Below are 21486 nucleotides of genomic sequence, written 5' to 3'. Positions count from 1 at the left end.
CAGATTTGCAACAACATTCTTTGTAATGTTATAATAGCAAGAGAAAAAAGCATTTTGAGGAGTAATTGTGACATGATTTAAATTAAACCTTTGAGTTTTGGTGGATGTAGATCACACACCAAGCAGAAGGGGGCAGTGTTTCTACATTTGTGCTTTAAACTTCATGTGTTCATACAAACTGACTTAGATTTGTGATGAACATTCAGGTTTATGAAGAAGCTAATCACACAAATTTACGGGAAGTCTTCAATAAATGACTCATAAAAGGTCAAATCAGCCCGAGGATTCATCGCAGGACAACTCATAATCTCAACAAACGGTGATTATTTACCTCCAGCCAGGCTACGACAGTGGGGCCGTCCCACTGAGCGAAAGGTAAACCCTTTCTCCTGGCCTCCTCCAGGAGCTCGTGTCTGGGGGCAGTCACAGAGGAGACCTTGTGTTAACACGTGGACACGCACGTCCCAAAACACACATTTGCTCAGTCTGAGGTGACGGTGCAGCCTCTTGAACTCACAGCCTCTCAAATCCCCGCAGGTCTGTGTGTACACAACCTGGGAGGAGAGCGCCTGTACATGCAGTTTATCTCTCGGTCCAGCCCGCACGCCAAGAGCGTGGAGAAGGCCAGAGGATCTATCATTCTTCACCAAAGCTAACACACACACACACACACACACTCTTACACACACTAATAAATCACAGACTGGTTAAATTTACCATCACTCTCCTTCTCTCAGTTTTAGACTTTCTTCATTTCATGTGTCATTTGTTTCAAGTCCTATTTCCATAAATGTCTTGAGAATTTGTCATTTACGACCGGGTGAGCCGTCACCTCTAATCGAAGACGTTTGGCACAATTCGGTTACGGAAAACTGGCATTCGGTATCGGTATTTTGGAGGATACCATGTTTGAGATCGTCCAAGAGCGTGGTTACGTATCGGTTACAGTTAGCCTCTCCAGATCACCCAAAACCTTATGCAAAATATTAAGTACATTTGTTCCCAAAACAGCCCTGAACTGGAGCGGCTGAGGCTCAAGTAGCAAGACGACGGTCTTCCAATCCCGTGGTTGGTGGTTTGATCTGTCTATCGTTTAGAGTGTCTTTAAGCAGGACGCTGAACACTGAACAGATCCCAGTAGAGGCGGAGCAACGTGCACGGCGCGTGTAAACGTGACTGATGTAAGTCAAGTCTATCTACTTCTGTCGGATTGAATTCGACCAAGAGAGTCTTGTTTATTTGTCAATGTTGACCTGGGATGAGTTTGGTCTCGTGTCAATCGATGGAAGTGGTTTTAATGCCAATTTCAGGCCCTTAGACATGAAACCAAGAGCAGAACATTGCCTGTGTTTTCATTGTTGGTTGGAAAAGAAGAACAAATTTTTCCTGTACCACTGAAAAAATAAAGGATTTTTCTTCAGGTCTGCATCTGGATTGTAAACATTGCACAAAAAAAAATAAATAAAAAAAAGAGTCTGGAGAACAGTGCATCCTTGGCAGAGCTCCTGTTCGTGCTGAATGCAGTCCAAACACACACACACACACACACACACACACACACACACACACACACACACACACACACACACACACACACACACACACACACACACACACACCTGGAAGGTAAAGTGCCGCAGTACCTGCTCAGCGAGGCTGGACAGCACTCTGCTAATCCAAGCACAACTCATCCCAGTTCAGCCACTCGCAGTTTATTCTGCCGACTCAGACTCTACAGTCACATTTCTGTCCGGCTCATGCGGCGAGGTGTTTTTAAGTGGAACTTTTGCTCGCGTTTCCTGGGCTGCGCGCCACAGAATATTTCTTTTTTTTTTTGCGTAGCTGGCGTAAACGTACGCGGCGCGATGTAAAACTGCAGCTCGTCGACGGGCGGCGAGCGAATACCCGGCAATCTGGGTCTGACACGCGCGGAGCGGTTCGTGTCGTGCTGAATCCTCCTACACATGACGATAGACGGAGAGCTTGATAAACAACCTGACAAACAAGGGGACCAAGGAACACACTCACACCCACACGTTCCCAAAAAAAACCCCAGTTCTTTTTCTAATTTCTGAACACATTTCATAACAGCAACAAAAAAAAATTCCCAGCCCATTCCCTGAGCGTGTGGACAAATGGGAGGACTGGGCCCGGTAATAAACATGATCCATGTTGCTCTCTCAGCGTTGAAGGCCTCAGTACAGTGAAAGGGCACTTAAACACAGCATGTGCTCATCCAAACACAGTCGGGTACATTCACTGTCTTATCTATCCGGCACATGGGGAGATAGCTCATGTTTTATGTTCAGGTCAGGTCTTAAATGGAGAAATACATCCAACTGAACATAGCTGGGGAAAGGGAATAAGGAGAAACAGTTATGACAAATCATACGAACAAAAAGAACCGTTGACATTCCCATAACCAGATATTGCAGCTGGTTATTTGACACAAATAGATAGAGACACATATAAGGAGGAGGAAGACATTCTGGGTATAGAAAAGTAACAGGGAGGCCCCGGATTCTAGCGGCGGCACATTCTCTGTCCAGCCATGGATGCAGCTGTAAAAAGGGGGGAAGAAACGTCTTGATATGGTAAATGAACAAAAGAAAGAAAGAAAGAAAGAAAGCAATGGCGTCGTTAACAGCCATGACGGATAGATAGATAAGAGGCATCAGCTTTGGAACTGGTCGTTCGGGAGGAGACGCATGGCGGACAGACAGGAGAGATGGCACACAGGGCAATATGGCTGAGACAATGGTCATATCCAGGAGGTCAGTTATACATCCTCACAACTTACCCGCTTTGTGTTAGAGTCAAAGGATGATGAGAGGGAGAGGAAGGGGAGGAGAGGAGAGAGTCAGAGAGCAATACCAGAGAGAGAGAGAGAGAGAGAGAGAGAGAGAGAGAGAGAGAGAGAGAGAGAGAGAGAGAGAGAGAGAGGGAGGGAGGGAGGGAGAGAGGAGAGAGAGAGAGAGAGAGAGAGAGAGAGAGAGAGAGAGAGAGAGAGAGAGAGAGAGAGAGAGAGAGAGCGACGGGGAGACAAAAGTACACACGTGTTAATGAGTCAAAAAGGCAATTAAAGAACCGTACAGAACACAGACACATGCACGCACTCGCACATCTCACAATGGAGCACATTCGTTTAACAGGAGCATCTGTAGACCAGGATCGAAAGGTCATCTTCTACAATGCAGTCCTGACCACATCTCGTGCAGCAAGAAGAGGATGAGCAATGCAACCGGAACACAGCAAGACCCCCTCCTCCTCGGTCTTACATTCAAATGCTCGTTACATTCGGCCGTCAACGTCACGGCGATGACTAAATAACAGAAATGAGCGACCACAGGGGTACTGATCGGTTCAAGATGCTGAAATGGAAACAGAGCAGGCAGCTTAATGGCATGCAGTGTGGAGGAGGCGCCAAGATGCAGGGTGGCGGTGGGAGATTTGGTGGAGGTGGTGGTGGCGGTCTTAATCCCGGACACTGCTATGGAGAAGTCAGTGCAGTGGAAGGAAAACAACACATTTGTCAACAAACAACACTTTCTATTGACCGACTACATGGGAGGCAAAGTTATTCGTCATGACAACTCAATGTGCACTTCGAGCAAATGACATTCATCATTTGGCACCGGGGCATGGCAAATGTTCACGCACACACACGCACATATAAACACAGATAAACTATAACACTCCCTCCTGGAAGATCTGATTTGCTGAGGGGTTTTCCCTTTATCCGGGAAACCAGAGTGTGTGTGCAACCTAGAGGTGGGCGTGTTGGGAAAGCCATCTATATCCTCTCAATCGACAAAGCGGACCGTTGTGAGATTAATTGGCTTTTCACCCCGGATCAATAGTGTGACTTTGGCTCTGTGTGTGAATACAGTGAGGCTGATCTCTGCTTCTGGATACTGATCCAGCTCTCTGCTTCCTATTGATCCTCCTCTCAATGCGGGTTATGGCATTACATACATTACAGGAAGGGAGCTGAGGGTAAGCACAGCAGGGTGGAGGCTGCACCGCTGTCTGTGTGTCAGGAGGTTGGATTGGATTATATGCTGACTTCAAAACACAAAGTTTGTCTTGTTCTGATGTATCTCTCAGGAATTAATGTGGCTGTCTGTGTCTATCTGAAGCTGCTGGTGAGGTGGATTAAAGCTTACTTCTTTTTCAACCGGCGGTCCTTCTCAGCCTGAGTGCCCAACTTGCCCACCCCCATGTCCTGGCCTGCCATGTCTGGGTCCATCAGAGTTGCTGTGCAGAGAAAAGAAAGACAAATCAGTAAATATACCTCATGTAATACTTGTTTTATTGGGCATTTTGTCATTTTAGGTGGTCTTTAGCTGAACTGCTCTGCCTTCTGGACTCATTCTCATCCCTTAAAGACAAAAGAGCATTAGCCTCAAAGCCATGCTGTCAGGGAGAAATTTGTAAAAATACACAGAATGCAACAGCTATAGAAGTTTATTGGACATTTTACTGTATTTTGTATCATTAAAATTGGCTTTATGTTGAGATTGGGAGTTTTTTTCCATAGTTGCTGGTTTTATGAAGATATTGACATTTTTATCATGTAAAGTAAAAAAAACAACTAATAAAACTTTTTAAGGTTTAAATTTTAAGATTATTATGACACTATTTTCCAGTCTAGCCCCTGAACCAAAACGTGTTTGACACCTCTATTCTAAAATAATATCACAGAATGTCAACACAGTCAAACAGGTGTAGTGAGAAGATCTGACCTTGTGGATCCACCATGACATGTCTGTGTGCTAGATGTGCCAGCCGACCCTTCTCCTTCTTCCCAAACAGCCGCCCGATGGAGGATTTGATGCCCTTCTTCTTGGGCTGCTTGTGCAGAGAGTCCTGACTGCTGGCGACACTACTGAGGGCGCTGGCCTCAGCCTCCAGAGAGGCCACGATCCTGACGATGCAAAAAACCACGGGTCAAATATTTAAGAATCAAAACAAGACGCCTTGTCAGTCAAACGATTAATTTTCTACTCCACATGCAAGCATTTCAAATTGTATATATGTGATTAAATGCTTCAATTGGCTTAATACACAAAAAGTAAAAAAAACAACTACTTAATGATAAAAAATGCTAAATTCTAATAATAATTGTATTTATAAAGCACATATAAGAACAGTGTTTGGAAAATTATGAATGTTTTCTCTGCCTTTTCTATGTTTTCTGAGTTTTTTGTTCAAGTGACAGAGTTAGCTGGCAGGAACATGCGGAATTACAAGAGATGTAGTAAGAGTTAAAATGAAAAAATAAACTCAATCATAAGTGCGACATGTACAACAGTCGTGGCAATTTATATAAAGATAACTTGAACTTGAGAGAAGTTAATATGAGGGGAGCTTTTGAGGTGAGTTTTACCATCACGGTGTGTTTTGACTGGCTTGGAAGTTAAATTGGGTTTAATCACCATAAAAAAAGGGGAGGGGGAGGGGCACTCATTTTCAGTCTTACCCCTTCCTGGGGCACAAAGAGGAGATACACGTCTGTATGGTGTCAACTTACCCTCGTGCGTCATTGTGCGAGGAGGCTGGCAGTGTGTGTGTCATTCGAACAGTGCGCGGCGTCGGAGGGGGCGACGTCTCACACTTTATGGTGGCCTTGTCTTCGCGCCCGTCCTCCTCCACCGCTGCGATCTGAGGGCACAAGGATGCCCAGGCGGGTCAACAGCGACCATTACAGCCAGTTTATGAAAACTTAAAAACGGATTCATCGGTGCTGAACGTACCTTTCTCCTGTGTTTCCTCAAATCGCTGGGCTGCACAGAGGAGAACAGAAACACATGGGGAACAAACATTAATACCTGCTTGTTGGTAATAAATGAAAATATCGGCTTATGAGGCTTTGTCTAATGCCGTAATGTTTGTTTGGAGACCAACACTGAGAGACAAAGGACGTCATTTAACTGATCAATAAAATCAAAGCCTCATTCCTTTGAAAGCCTCTCGGTAAAGACACCGTTCACACATTACACCCCTCTCTGGATTACCCCGGGCATTATAGGAATATTTTTAGATTTGTATTGTTCCTGGTGGTGACCACATCTGGAGCGGTTAAGCCTCGGGCCGTGTGGAGAGTTTACAATCTGTAGGATGAAAACTCTATTTCAGATTGAGGACATTTTTTTAATAAAGTGCCTTGATTTCCTGAGTAGTACAGCAGATACTTCACATACAAGCTGTGTGGATACGTTTCGGATTGTGGAACAATGGCTGCTTCGCTTACTTTTTTTTTTTTTTTTTTTTTTTTATTTATTTATTTTTTTCTTTCTTTTTTTCTTTTTTTTTTTCCCTTGTCCTGTTCGGCAGCTTGGGCCAACAATATGATGTGATTGAGAGCCTTCGGAGTCAGAACAGTTTTTGGTCTTGCAACAGGGAGAGACCTGGAGTCTCCTCCTGTTGCCTTCTCCGTCAGAAGTTGGCATGGCTGCCGTACACGACCGGGGGGGAACGCACAAAGAGAGAGAGAAGAGAAGAGAGAGAAGAAAGTCGAGGGGGGAGGGGTGAGGGGTGAGGGGGGAGGGGGGAAGGGGATAACATACAATGTCCTTGTTGTGCTACATATATTATTTGCAATAATCACACTCATCCAAATACTTTCCAACTGTTATTAGATTGAACCAGCCTGAGCAGCTCTATCTAGACAGTAACGTGAAGCAGGAACATGAAATAACAAAGAGGCAACAACAAAAGAGGAACATGATTTTTAAAGTTTGAGCAAATGATGACAGACAACAAGCAACTTCAGAAGCACCTTTCGTGAGGAGTGAAAGTGTGTGTGTGTGTGTGTGCGTGTATGTGTGTGTGAGTGCGTGTGGCTTGTCCACTGGGTGTGGCCGGAACTGTTGTGGGGGGACCCGTGGTGACACCCCGGGGTCCGAGGCCACCGCGCCCGGACACCGCCACCCCGGCAGACAGAAGCCCCCCAGGCCCGGGGAGACCCCAGCGAACCACCCCAGAGAGCCCCGCCCCCGCCCAAAAAGCACCCGACGGAGAATGCAGAGAGGAATCCCCCCCAGGCAAGAGGGGCCCACAAGAGAAAGACAAAGGGCACAGGGCCCCAGGCCCCGACCCAAGCCGCCAAACCGAGAAAAGGCCGGAGCAGGGCCCCCGGGCCGAGCGGGCCGGGAGCCCCCCCAACCCCGGCGGCGAGTCCCACCGCACCCCCGGGAACAGGCCCACCCACCGCCCCCCCCAACCCGGCAAGGCAGAGACGGCCCCAGCCGCCGCGCCCCGGACCAGCCCCGCCCCCAGACCCAGGAAAGCGAAGTCCGGCGCAGGCCCCGGTCGGAGAACAGTCAACTCTACACCCCCAGGAGCCTCATATTCCACCCGCCCCATAACCCCTCCCCCCGGGTCTTGATTGGGAAACCCAACCCATGACCCACCCCGCACACACACACACACACACACACACACACACACACACACACACACACACACACACACACACACACACACACACACACACACACACACGGAACGGGGGGGGGAGTGATGACTCTCGCACCCTCAGGCCGCCGGCCGGGCCCCCTCCCGGCCACCGCGGTATCCCAACCTCCACCAATCCAACAGCAAGTGGAGAAGGAGCACCGCACCCCAGCCCCCCAACAAGCGCCACGCCCGAGGGAGCGCGCCCCACGCACTCCAGCCGCACTCACCCCGGGCCGGGGCGGGACCCCAGCGGGAGGTGCTGGGGGGAGCCACGTCTCCCGCCCTTCCCCTGCCCTATATGTGTGTTGGATGTATGTAAGGGTGTGTTTTTGTGTCTTGAAAAGGTGGATGCGATGTGTGTGTCTATGGTGCGGTTTAAAATTGGGGGGTAGCGGGGCCCGGGCGTTCTACCGCTGACAAGCGGCAGAACCCCGAAAGCGGCTTACCCCCTCAAGACCCTGCATGACTAAGTGTGGTTAAAATTGTGGGTGGTGCAAAGTCGGGGGAGGACCCAGACCGCAATTAAGTAGCCTGGACCCCCCACCTAGGCACCGCCCCACTGTTCCCTATTGTGGGGTAATATAAGGTGAGGTAAGGCAGGGAGGGTTCTGAGGGAGGGGGTCCCCCCGTCGCTAGGACCTTGGCCCAGCTGGACCCCCCGCGCTGCCCCACCCAACCCCCCGAGCGGCCGGCCTAGGACCCGGGGGGCCACACCCCCCCAAACAAGGCGCCGCAAGGGGACCCGGGCAGGGAGCCCCCACCCCACCCAACGGCCAGACAGCAGAGTCCGAGACCCGCAGGGCCCAGTGCGAGCCCAGCCGGAGGCCAGTGGCCAGGGCACCCCCCCTCATTCGCCCACTCCACACAGCCCCACACCCCAACCCACACACCCCAACCCACACACCCCAACCCACACACACACGCACTCGCACACGCACACCCCTATCAGGCCCTGGAGGTCACTCTCAGTTAACCGTCCATCCAGAACCCGGAGCCCCCCCCGTCCCCCGCTCCCCCCAATCCGGGAATGAGGCAGACCCGGAGCGCGGCAGCAGGGGCCAACCCGCCCCACCGGGGGAGGGGGCCAGAGGGAGGACCCACCCCCAGCGCCGCAGCGGGCACCCCCACCGGGAAGGGGGAGGCCCCGCACCCCCAGGGCCCGGACGACCCGCCCCCAACCCCCCCCCCAGTCGACAGCCCAGCCGGGGCCCGACGCCCAGCCCCCCCATCCCACCCCAGCGGGCCCGACCCCGGCCCAGAGCAGAGCCCCCCCCACACCCCCGCCCAGGACTCCCCAGGCCAGGCCGTAGCCCCCCAGCATAGACGCCAGGACTGCTTCGCTTACTTAAGTACAGTCACATGATTTTTTAGTGGTCACATGACCCTAAGCAAAACGTTAGACACAATATACTTAACTTCTAAAAAAAACAAACGCTGCCAAATTCAGAAAACATTTTCGTTTACATGGCAACGTTTTGAAAATGATGTCCATTTTCAAAAAAATATAGAAACACTGAAAAATGTAGTTTTGAAGTTCGGCCACTAGTGAGTGCTGTTGGTTGTTTTTGTAATGAGACCACACACACGTGTGCAGAGAACATGAAGCCATATTTCAGTGGCTTCGAGCATGGCTTCCCAAAACACAACGACCGCCGTCTTGAAAACGTTGAGAAAATGGGGCCCGCGGATCGAGCCCTGTGGAACTCCACATAACAGGTGAGCGGAGGAGGACTCACATTGAGAAATGTTTACAGTTCTTTCTGACATGGGATGCACCGATACCGATACCGGGATCGGATATCGTTTCTATACCAGGCATGAGTACTCGTACTCGTACTCATAAAATTGCCACCGATGCTACTTACGGCAGCGTGCGGTTTACGACACTTGGCTCAAAGCCATTGAACATTTTTTTAACAGCTTGCACTATTCTTTCAGCCGTCTTTTTCAAAAATTGACGGTTGGAGGCCCGCTGCCTAGAACAGTGCACTGAAATGGAGCTGCCGCTGCTAGTAATTTCTTATTAGTTTATTAATGACAACACTTTCTCGCCTGCCAGAAACTCAAACCGTTTTGAATGTCCAGAAGACTGTTTACATCTCGCTCATCACACGTTCAAACAGCCTTGCTTCTTCGTACGATGGAAAAAAAAGAGACTAAACTATCAAGTCTACCATGCTTCCATAACTGGCGACATAAACTTTTGTTCATATTGAGAAAAAGTGTTTCACGAACCTAAAAGGACAGAAAAGGAAACAACTTTCCGTCCTTTACCGAAATACTTGTATCCAATCTGACTGTATTTGTGTAAAATATATCAGTCGTTATTAATTTTTTATTTGTATCTTGTATATTTACATTGTATTTATGAATCTACAATATAAATATAACAGACAGTTTGCTCACCAGTGTCATGACCCCCATCCGCTCCATGTCGCGTGCGGGGCTCCGGGGGTCGAGTTTCGGGGTGGAGTGTCCGCTGGGTGGCGAAGACGAGGCGAGGGAGGAGGCGGTGGCCGAGGCAGTGATGGAGGCTCCGTGGTGATGCATTCGAGCCAGGTTGAGCCCCTCCAGGCTCACGCTGGCCACACGGTTCTCTATTTCCTCCGCCCGCAGCTCCGTGGACTCTTTCTCTTCTTGTATCAACCTGAAAGGTTAGAAAAATAAGCTTTAGATTTGAAATAATCCCACTTTTTTGGGGGGTAAAATTATGCATCATTAAAATGATCACTGCTGCAGGATTCATTCCCATCTCTGGAGGTCTTCGGAGGTGGATTTGCATAACTGAGCGCTTTAAACACCTCCAGTATGAAACAAGTTAATTAAAGGCCAAACTGAAGTGATCAAACATCGAGAAGCCAGGTCATTAGTCTGAACCACACCCAGGATCTAACTTTGTAATTCGCCTGGAGCTTAACTCCTTGGATTCATGATCACGGCGTGTCGTGGAATTAACTCCTCATGAGGAGAAACGTGGCTCCGCGCCTGTTGATGGTGAATTAGCGGAGAGGCCACAAGGCACACCAACAACCCTTGAAATGAAGAATTGAGTGGAGTCGTGCAGGGGGGCAATGAATACTTATCAGCGCCAGATAATTACAGCATTAAGAAGCAAGAGGCAGTTTGTATTTGCTGGAACATTAAATTAATTAAAAAAAAATAATAATTTGGGTTACACACTAAAGAGGGAACATAAAGACTCATAGCTTCACCTGAAGAGCATTCAGTGTGCAGTATAAGGTGAACTACATGTTGATTAATCATCAGTGTATACAAAGTGTGCAGCTCTCAGGATTGGAGTGTCGCTGAGGTGTGTGTCAGGCACCGGATCTCCTTGTTGATTGCATCCAGTTGCTCCTGCAGCATCATGGCGAGGGTCTGAGCGTCCGAGTGGCCGCTGGGGGAGAGCAGGTCCATGGAGCTGAACATCGTCTCCCGGTCGTCGTCGTCGATGTCGGACATCTCCGTGTCGCTCTCGAAGTGGTGGCCCCCGAGGACCCCCAACTGCTGCGAGCGCCACTCGTGCTCGCCCAAGGATTTGGCCTGCAAGAGATTTATCAGTGTTGAATTGATATATTTCAAATCATTTGGGAGTAACACTCCTTCCTAACAGCAAGACTTTAAATCTGGTGGAAGGATGGACATACTGTACATCTCAGTCACTTTCTCTGGATAAATTGTTCCAACTGTGTCGGATTTTTATTTAAAAGTTAGTTCAAACTTCAATCAATGGAAGTGGTTGAAGGAGTGATGACATCCGGTGAAACTAAATGCATGTTTTGAATTTTGATATCCATCAGATGAGCAGATACAACCAGACTTGCTGCGTCACCTTGGTTTCCCGCAGGCCCACTCGCCCTCTCCTCGGCCGGCGGATGACCTTGGCGGAGCGGTAGTGATCCGACTGGGTCTCGGCCAGAGATCCCAAAGAGAAGCGAAGCTCGGCCGACGTGTCCAGATGAGACCTGGGAAACAACTTTCATGAGTAACATCGCACACAGATTCCAGAACTCAAATCCAGTATTTTAAAAGTCTGTTAAACAACCTATTTCCAAGCCGAGAAATCTTTGCTCTCAGAATAAAAGGTATTTGGTATTTAGAGTTATGTACACACTATATAGTATGTATATACACAACAATCCAACCATGTCCTGTTTATGATTTTCACTTCATCAGTACATTGTTTGATGCAGCAGAGAGATCACCATCTGCCTCCAAATTGGAAACCCTCATACACACCTTTCCTAAAGCAGAGCCTACCGAGAGAGTTTAAGTTGACAACCAGGAAACAAAAGACAAAACACACACGTGCACACACTCACAAAGAGGTTACGCTGATAGAAAACAAATCCAATCATGTGCTAGGATACCTCGGGCGAACATAACAGTCACAGTGATGTGGTGCAAGGTTGAAGATCAGAGCCTGTTGTACATGCTTTTTAAAATCTGTGGAGAGGATTACCACTGTCAACACACGAGCCAAGTAATATTAGAACTTCATGCAGCATGAAATGGAAGACAGAAAAAAATCCAGGAATAGATAGAAAGAGATCAGTGACACAGGCGTTTCTAACAATAGTGTATCAAAGCGATTGGTGTAGGATAAAGTGACACGGAAGCTCCAGGAGTGAGTAGATCTGCATTGCTTCCTTTAGTTCCCTGTGCTTGACAACATCACTCAGTTGGAGCCTTTTATTCCGCAATCACAGGAGCTCGTGGTGAGGGGGAAAACAGGAAATCACGCCATGAAATGAATGCGTCAGATGGCAAAGTTACATTGTGTTTGAGACTGTCGCATTAGAATCACTTAATCGTGCTTCTTTCGGTGGAATCGCTGATGTTTGGCTCAGACGCTGACTAATGGCTGAACACACAGCCGCCCTCGTCTCACTGCTTTCAAACGCTGCTGAACTCAACTGAATCTTCTTTTGTCTGCACATTTCAGAGAAGCACTAGACTGGCAAGTTTCATCGCAGATTCCCTCTTTAGTCCTCGAATAAAGCCTGCTTGCATGTTCTCCCTGTGTGTGTTTGGGCGTTCTATAGATGCTGCAGTTCAACCCCAGTCTTAAAAACATACATTTGAGAGCTACGGCATGACAATTTTTGGGAGTTTTATAGTTGACAGTCACCAAACTGCATGTTTGGAACTTATAGAATTGCTAAAATTGCCTGTATTTTCAAGCTTTAGTCTACCTTTAGTTGGCATATTGACCTGCATGAAACTGCGCACGCAACACACACACACACACACACAGCCAGCCTACCGTGACAGGGAGGGCTCGGTGAGGGATCCCGCCCTCAATCTGAACTGGTCCAGCTCCGATCTCAGCTTCTCAATCTCCTCCGCCAGCTGCGACTGAACGAGACAATTTGACGGCGTCATTACGGGGCTGCTGACCCGTTAACCCCCGAAGGCCCTGAGGACCGCCACCCCACCACTTCACACCGACTTCACATGGTGAATACCAACCGAGGGTTTAAAACTGTTCTGGAATTTCATCTCATTGACCTTTCCCATGGGGAGATCTCATGAATATTCCCCAACAACCAACCTCATTATTTCTCCTTTTAAAAGCTCATTATTGAGGCAACTTTATGTAAATCGTAGGAGGATTTACAATCGTTTCTCAATCCGCAACCTACTTTTTCATGGATGGACTCTTCGTACTGTTTTCTGTAACCTTCCGAGTCTTGAATCAGCAAGTTCTGTGGACAGATGGAGAAGAGGAAACGGTGAGAGGAGTCCGTCTCCCCTTGACCTTCAGTCGAACTCAACTGATATTGATGTGCTTTCATTGTCGGCCGCCGCCATCTTTAACCTTCTCCTCCAGAGCTGCCATTCTCTCCTTGAGGTGCAGCTGAAGACGCTCGTTGGACTCGGTGAGGAGTCTGTCCACCGTGTCCGAGAGGCGCTTATTGTGCTCTTCGTTCATCTTTTCTCTCTGCCGAGCCTGCGGGGAAGAAAACAATATTGATCCACCTGTAAACGTTTGGGTGCTTCACGGAGCTGCTCGCCGTAATCTCACGTGTTTTTATCTTTGATGTGATAATTCACCGGAGCTGCTCTTAAGTACGTCTCAGCATGAAGAAGAATAAATAATGTCGTGCCCTACATAGCGCCTCTAATTCTGTGCTCACATCAGATTTGCAGCCTTGCTAGATGTGCATACAGCAGCGACGCTTCCTGCCAATCAATGTGTTTGTAATCACATTATTATGGAAATTAACCTGCAGGTAAAAAGGTCACAAAAGGTCATGGGCAGGAAAACAATTCCTCAGCTATTAGTTAAATAACTATTATTTTGATTGCTATGTGATGATATGATGGTAATTTATTTCAGACATGTAGATCATAAGACTGTCTTTACATGCGTGTAGATATATACACAATTACATATGCATTCATGCATAAACACACACACATACCTAATGATAAGCATTAACTAGAGGGTTAAAAAAATAACAATATTAACATAAAATAGAAAGCGTTAAACTTAACATTTAAGTAAAAATGTATGTACTGATGTAAGATCAGAATAAATGTTTAAAATATGTAATATGTAAAAAAAATATTTCACTGTAAGTACTTATTCGTGGTTATTTGTCAGATTCCTTAATTTTTTGTCTTAATTAATAGAAATTTGAATTTTAATAACCAAAGAATAGTTTTACCCTCCGCTTATTTTTCAGCATCACGACTTCTTTTTAATACAGACTGACTTTTCTTGCGGCGCGTCTTCAGAAGGTATTAGGCAGCGCCTCGGGGAAGGCCTGCTTCCAATACTCTCACACTGCTTAGTGGGAACCTGAGTGTGAATTTAGAAATGACCAATTTGTACATAAGCGAGTGGAATTATACGGAGCAATTACAGTCACTCTCCATGTAAAGACAGCATTTATATCACTATTCCTGTGTGTTTTCTCGGCTCAAACTTGTGGCATGCGCTCTGAACTTGGCCTTTAAGTTCAGGCTGCTCTCGGAGCGTGCTAACTACATCGTTTTCAGCGATTCTGCCGCTGACGTCGTTTTCAGAATGTTGCTGTGTAAACGTGAAGCTTTTCTGAATTTTGAGTTTTCATTAGAAACATTGTTGTGTAAACAAGGCCTTAAACTACTACATATGTCTGATGTTATTCCTTTAATCCCGATGAAGCTCACGCTGGGTGACGAGACCGTTTGCTCGCGGCTCCCTAAACAGGACCGCATCAGGTCAAATGTGATGTGTGAGTGTGCGTGAACAACCACAAAGTGTGTACGACACGGCATCACAAATCCCTTCGATTGGTGGGGTGTGTGAAGCACTCGCTCGGTCAGGCTTTGCCGCTGATAAACGAGCTGCGTGCGGTGCCGGCGGCGGCGGCGGTCGCCTCGAGTCGTCACGCTCCTGCCGAAGTGGCTGGATGGTGAATGGCGCCTGGCACCGCGCCTCCACACTGACTCACCCTGAGCAGCTCCTGGTTCTTCTCCTCCAGCTGGCACTCCAAGTGCCTCATTCGCTCCTCGATGCTCCCGTGACGCTCCTCCGCCTACGGACGCATGGCGACACACACGGGACAAAGACAAAACAAAGGAAGGGTGACTTGTGTGTTCGGTGGCCTCGAGGGGCGACGGAGAGAAGCAACAACACGAGCCGAAGTCTCTACCCCAACGATGGAGATCTATTGTTCGGAAGCAGGAAGTTGAAAAAAAGCGGAAGGGAAGATGAAGGCCAGCGAAGGACAGAATGAAAGAAGAGGAGAGCCTGCAGCCAGAGCAGAATCCCAGTGTAAACACTCGCCATAAAGAAAACAACAACCCACTACTAAGATAAAGGAATGAAATGCTCTCTCTCTACAGGAGGTGGCGATAGCTGTGAGGCTACCTTCCTAAGAATGGAGTTCATGTCTTGGAGTTTAGCTTCCATTACAAAGTGATAATCATCAGGGGAGGAAGAGGAGCTGGAGTCGGACTACATGGCCGAGGAAGAGGAGAGGGACAACGTGGACAGGTCATGACATGGAACCACGTGCACAGCCGTGTGTGTGTGTGTGTGTGTGTGTGTGTGTGTGTGTGTGTGTGTGTGTGTGTGTGTGTGTGTGTGTGTGTGTGTGTGTGTGTGTGTGTGTGTGTGTGTGTGTGAGTGTGTGTGTGGTTACCTTGGTGAGCGCCGCTATCCTCTGGGCCAGCTCGGCCTCCACCTCCGGCAGCGTCTCGGCCTTCCTCATGGTCTGCTGCAGCTTCTGCTCCGCCAGCTCCAACCGCTCCTGCAGCTGCCTGTTCTTCTCCTCCATCTGCACACGACACCATCAGGCAGGAAGTAAGACACACTAGTTTGCTTGCTTGTGCAGTGGTGTAGTGGTGAGCACTCTCCCCTCATACCGACAATGTCTCTGGTTCAAGTCCGGGTTTAAATGATTTGGGTTTTCTCTCACACAGTATAAAATCATATGTTTAATGCAGATTAATGTTATTAAATTGCACGTCTGAGGGTTTGCCCTGGGCTGGATGGAGTCGGACTTTTAGCCCGATGGACACAGATGTGCGAAAACAAAAATCAACAAATTTTGTAAGATCCATGGCAATAGTTAATAGATTCTAGTAAAAATATATAAATAGAAGTACTTGACCTGTTGGCAACCCGCTGAGAATCAAAACTTTAATATTTTTTTGACAATTTTTTGTCGGTTTCACATTTAATGTTAGTTATTAGATTAAACTTTCAAACAACAAACTTCTCATTTAAAACTTAATATTTGGCCAAAAACCATTTAAAATTGTCGTTTAGTCTATTAAATTAATTTAGAAAAGTTTCACACAGAGAAATTTCAGTAAACAAGTCTTCTATAATATGTGACGCAATTTCATTAACTTTACTGAGGCTTTAAATTAGCAATGAGAAAAACATTTCTTGTTCAAATCAGCTGTTGTGGGACTTTTTGAATGAATTTTAAATAATAGCAAAAAAACTATCCAAAACTACTCAGAACAAACTGCACCAGTGGAAAGACTAGAAGTGTGTATTTAAATATCACGACAATGTTTGAAATGCAATTCAATAACAGTTAATAATACTGCTGTTGAAAAATACTCCATAACGATTTCATTACTTTTACCTGAATTAAACATCTGCGATGGAAACACATTTCTCATGCAAAATATTGAATAATATTCAAATATAAAGTGGGAACTTTCTCTGTAAAGTACAAATATATTGGCTGCAAAAGTGCAGGTATAATGAAATAAAATTGAGATCCTATTCAAAGAAATTTAAGATTTGTAATTGCCGCACATCGAAATGAGTATTACTGTCCGTTACTAGTCAAACTGGACTGAGGATGCATTTGATGATACACTTTAATTCATAGTATTAGTTTTTTAAATGACAGTTATTTGTATTACAGATGTCAATCAGAGAAAAAAAAAAAAAAAAGTAAAATATATGCAGAAAGCTTGACAGTAAGAATATCAAGAAAAAAGTAAAACGTTTGAATTTTTATAAGTTGGACTGATAAAGAATATTGCTTTGTGAAAGAACATCAAGTACAAACTGTAATGATGAGATCGGAAATGGAAGTTTAATGATTTAAAATCAAAGTATTTTAGATTGTATGAGCAGTGAATTAAGTCATTTCCTGTGTGTATGTATTCCTGCACTGCTCAGGGCTCTGATTACTTTAGTTTTTTTATCAATGCTGGCTTGGCAGCCTTTGCCATTAGCCACAGATGCTCCTTTTCCCCAGAGCAGCGAACCTGGCAGCTCAGTCATTATCCCGAAGTGGACCGGGGCTGCTGTGTCTTCATGCTGTGTGTGTCGGGGGAAAACAACCTGCTCCAACTGCTTTTAACTGGAGGAGGAAAATAAATCAAAGTACTCAGAGAGAACCCTTGGATTCACGGGGGAAACATGCAGACTCAAACACAGAAAGGAATGATCCTAGATTCCAATCAGGAGATGCAGCTCACCTGCTTATTAATGCTTTACTGTCAGATTTCTTCACGTTGCAACACGGCCAATTTAACTTGTGCTAGTGTGTTTTCCTCTCGGGGCTCAGCTGCAGCTCAAGCTTCTGCTCATGAAAGTGTCAATCAATCACCCTTGCCCAGACAATTCATCTAATTGGCTGATCAGACTCATCAAAAGGAGACTGAAACTGCAGCATCGTTTGATCCAACTGTGCAGCATTATGTCAATTATTACGATGACTTTGAGCCACGTGCATCAGCTCAAAGTAAACACTTAAGAAGAATCATTGAAATTCCCTTCTTTAGTGGCAATTTCCTTCGACATGATTAGACTCGATGTCAAGAGGCAGATCCTCTGTGGATCAGCTCAAAAGACAGTAGGAACTGACAGGAACCAGCTACAGTTGTGGCTCAATCATTTCAGACCCCGGGAGGAGTTTTGAACAGCTGACGCAGCAACGGTCCGTTTCCACTGCCGTCTGGATTCATCCATCAAGCTTCTGCACGGTTTTACCCAAGTTAGGGAGACACAAAGTGCTGGAGTCCATGACAACAGACTAAGAAGGCAGGTACATCCTGGCTAGGCCCATCCTGGGTGGAGTCTGCATGTTCTCAGAGTTCTCAGAATTCTCTGGCCTCCATGCATGCCAGGTCAAATAGTAACTCTGTATTAGTCCTGTGATGGACGAGTAACATGAGCCTAACTGGGTGCCGGCAGATCCAGAAATAAATCTATGCATCTTTTCATTAGTCCAGGTATCTCAATGCAAAATGAATCCGGTCAGCTGGACTTGTCTTGTTCCTTATCCCAGTGGCTTCCTCAGTTCTTAATATCCCGTTCAGACCTGGAGTTAACATGTGTTTCAGGTGGTCAGATCACATGACGAGCCCTGACGCAGACTGCTTACTGTATCATGCGTCTCGGTCTAACAACTTGAGTTCCGACTGTACTGTTACCTCAACGTCACTTCCGCTAAATGGCCCGATTGTGATATTGATCATCCAGATCGCACTGGACGGATCCTCTACCCTATGAGGCATCGTGTTTCTGCAGGCCTCCAGGCATGGACGTCCATGTTCTTTTCCGTAGTTTCTTTGAAAAGTTACAAAGACTGTATAACTCAGACCGGCGCACGCTGATGACGTTTACATATGACGTATTTTCCTGCGATCCCACCGTCCCGGGAGACATGCTGTTCACACTACAGAGCCTGTGTGGTCAGATGCTACCTGAGCACCTCGGGAAGTGGTTGGACTGAAAACGCTTTGGCGTTTGTTCACACATTGTCTTCAGGGCTCGCCACATGTGATCGGCTCACGTGAAACACATGTTAACTCCAGGTGTCAACAGGCCCATAGAAGCTCAGCTACCCAGGGTCACCAACATCTGAAACCAAGGATGGGATTACATACCCAAAAAGTTTAAATACCCGAGCTCTCCACCTTTAGTTAGAAGCCGAGTGAACAAGAGGCGAAACGTCTTATAAGACCGAGTCCAGTTGACCTCCAGAAAACCTTGCAATCACGTGGATCTTTCCTTCTCGTCGGACGCCACTGACCTGTCGGAGGAACGCCTCTTTATTGGCCAACTCGTTCTCCAGCTTGTCGTTGATGTCGTGCACGGAGGTGGACTCCCGCTGCGCGCTCAGGTAGCGTTTCTCCAGCGTGACGATCCGCTCCTCCATGTCCTCCTTCTGGCACATGGCCTGCAAACAGACGGACAGAGTCAGGCTGGCTGGACACAACAACCCTCTCTTCTCCTGCTCCGCTTCTTCAAGGACTAAAGTTGAATTCTGGATATATAAAAGACATCCATGTCAACTATTGATGCCATCATAAATAACTTCACATAGGATCACATCCTTCATGATAATATGATGCCCCGCCCAGGATGGCAACATCATCAGACACTTTATAAGTTTCTGCAGAAAAACCCAAGTGAGTATTGACTGTTAAAGAAAAAAAAGCCCTGTTATTTCTGCAAAGGATGAATTAACTGCGGCTCTCCAGGGAGGCGGTGTAGGGTAATAACATAGGGTCGGCATGATAAGGCCGTGTTTGCCAGGCCGCAATAATTGCCTCTACCTACATTGTTACCAATCAATAGTAATTTCAGCCAAGGGGCCATAGGGGCATGAGCTTATATTCATAACCCCTCCACTTCACTGGTATTCACCTCACACAGACAATGGGTCTATGATTGAGGCTCTTAACCGCCGGTTTATGACAACACTCCCGATGCTGTTGGAGAAGCGAGTTTAACAGGCTGGTTTTGCGCTTCACTCGTCTCCAGAAGAAGGAACAGCTGCTTGTTTTGCCAGGATTTGTTATTTTCCCGGTGAGTGTTTCGCGTCCTTGAGATGTGCTTCGACCCGACAAACGCCACTTAATTTGCATGTGGCGTCAGGCAGTAAAGTCCTTGGATTGACTTACGAGGGTGCGACTGTTCGACCCCGACGACGACTGAGGCCCCGTTTACACGACAACGTTTACACGCTTAACTTTCGTTGCGTTTGTGGGCGTCGGTTTACATGCCCACGGCGCTCGGAGGCACTTTTTGAGAACGTTCTGACTCCGCCGTGTAAACGCAAAACTTGTCAGGAAGAAAACACAAAAACTATAAATTTTCACTTGAAATGTTGTTGTTGTAAACAAGGCCTAAATAAATAGTGCTTTTTTTTTCCCCCCCTGCATTTTGAATTGTATCTTCCATGTTTTTGCATGTATTTATACAATCATAAAGTGGGAGTGAGTTGGAGCGCGTATGCTAATTTTCAGGCCGCCGCTTGCCTTCTTTGATGTCTGTTATTCTGTTAAATTGTGTGTGTGCGCGTCTGGGCGCCGTCACCTCTTTGATGTCCCTCTGGTACTTGTTGTTCATCTCCTCCGACTTGATGAGGTCCTTGCGGGCGGTCTCCAGCTCCTGCTCCACCTCGGACACCCGGGAGGAGAGGGAGGACATGCGCTCCTTCATCTGGGCCAGCTCGTAGTTCTGCTTCTCCAGCAGGTCCTGCAGCTCCACCACCTGACTCGCCTCATGGGCCGACTCCAGAGAGCCGTTGGACAAACGCTGAGGGGGAACCAAAAAAGGTGGTGAGAACCGGCAGAACGTTGCATTGCAAGCATGAAATATACAATTAGCATGAACAAAAACGGTCCACATTCATGGGAATCAGCTTTTTGTCTTGTGAAAAGTTAGATAATACGATTTTGACCTGTGTAAAATGTGCAGATTCGATTTTAAAATACATTTCGAAATGACATTAATGAGTAGATGCGTCAGAAGTCTTTGAAAAAATGGAGCTGACTTTGTAAATGTCAAAGGTCAGCGCTCATCTGGACTCTCACACTGAATCAAAACACCGAAACAAAATCAGTTCACCACCATCTGAAAAATATTGCAAGAATTAAAGGTTTTCTGACGGAACAAGATTAATCTCAGATTTACTTGTAGAATATGAAACAATCAGAGCCTCCAGGTCCTCGGGAGGAGGTTCACTAAGTGTTCCCAGAGTCAGAAGAAACGAGGCGAAGCAGCTTTCAGTTCCTACACGTCTCACCTGTGGAACAAAGTTCCTGCTGAAACACTCACTTCTTTGAAATCAGAACTTAAAACACTATTATTTGCACACGCTTTTAATTAAAGAATAGATTATACTTATTTTATTACCTCTATCTTACTAAAGCTTTTACTGTATTTATTCTCCTTTTTACGCTTTGTTTAATTTTTCACATTGATTGCTTAAGATTAGGATTATTAATTGCCATGCTTTAATGTATTTCCTTTATTCTATTTTTAAAGCACTGTGAATTGCCTTGTGATGGTGCTACAGAAATACGTTTCCCATGCCTTACAGTAAGATTCCTATAATCCTCTGATATATACAGTACACAATACATTTTTTACATGCATGCACCATGTGAACTCAACCTGGATTGAATTGAATACCCCGGCGCTAGACTGTGTGTATGTATACAAGCATGAATGTCTAGATAGGTGTGTATACTTGAATATATGTATTTTCACCAAATATAGACATATTTATTTCTATAGAGGATTTACAAGCAATGTGTGTGTGT

General features: G+C 46.6%; 1 protein-coding gene across 2 annotated transcripts in view; it reads right to left on the bottom strand.

The window, feature by feature from the left end:
* ppfia2 (PTPRF interacting protein alpha 2) overlaps positions 1–21486 on the bottom strand; it is a gene marked incomplete at both ends in the record, with an annotated part of 104513 nt that overhangs the window by 13543 nt on the left and 69484 nt on the right. For both annotated transcript variants that reach the window (XM_080492174.1, XM_080492173.1), the window contains 15 exons: positions 332–413; positions 4167–4257; positions 4746–4927; positions 5534–5664; positions 5757–5786; positions 9868–10108; positions 10787–11004; positions 11294–11426; positions 12728–12819; positions 13107–13169; positions 13283–13414; positions 14907–14990; positions 15600–15734; positions 18966–19112; positions 20255–20476. In XM_080492174.1, coding sequence (XP_080348300.1) covers positions 332–413; positions 4167–4257; positions 4746–4927; positions 5534–5664; positions 5757–5786; positions 9868–10108; positions 10787–11004; positions 11294–11426; positions 12728–12819; positions 13107–13169; positions 13283–13414; positions 14907–14990; positions 15600–15734; positions 18966–19112; positions 20255–20476 — 1983 coding nt within the window. The remainder of the gene's footprint in view (positions 1–331; positions 414–4166; positions 4258–4745; positions 4928–5533; positions 5665–5756; positions 5787–9867; positions 10109–10786; positions 11005–11293; positions 11427–12727; positions 12820–13106; positions 13170–13282; positions 13415–14906; positions 14991–15599; positions 15735–18965; positions 19113–20254; positions 20477–21486) is intronic.

Source organism: Lipophrys pholis, assembly GCF_963383615.2.
Source record: "Lipophrys pholis genome assembly, chromosome: 22".
Classification (NCBI taxonomy): Eukaryota; Metazoa; Chordata; class Actinopteri; order Blenniiformes; family Blenniidae; genus Lipophrys; species Lipophrys pholis.
The sequence above is the reverse complement of the archived record's forward strand: the minus strand, read 5'-3'. Positions and strand labels throughout refer to the sequence as shown.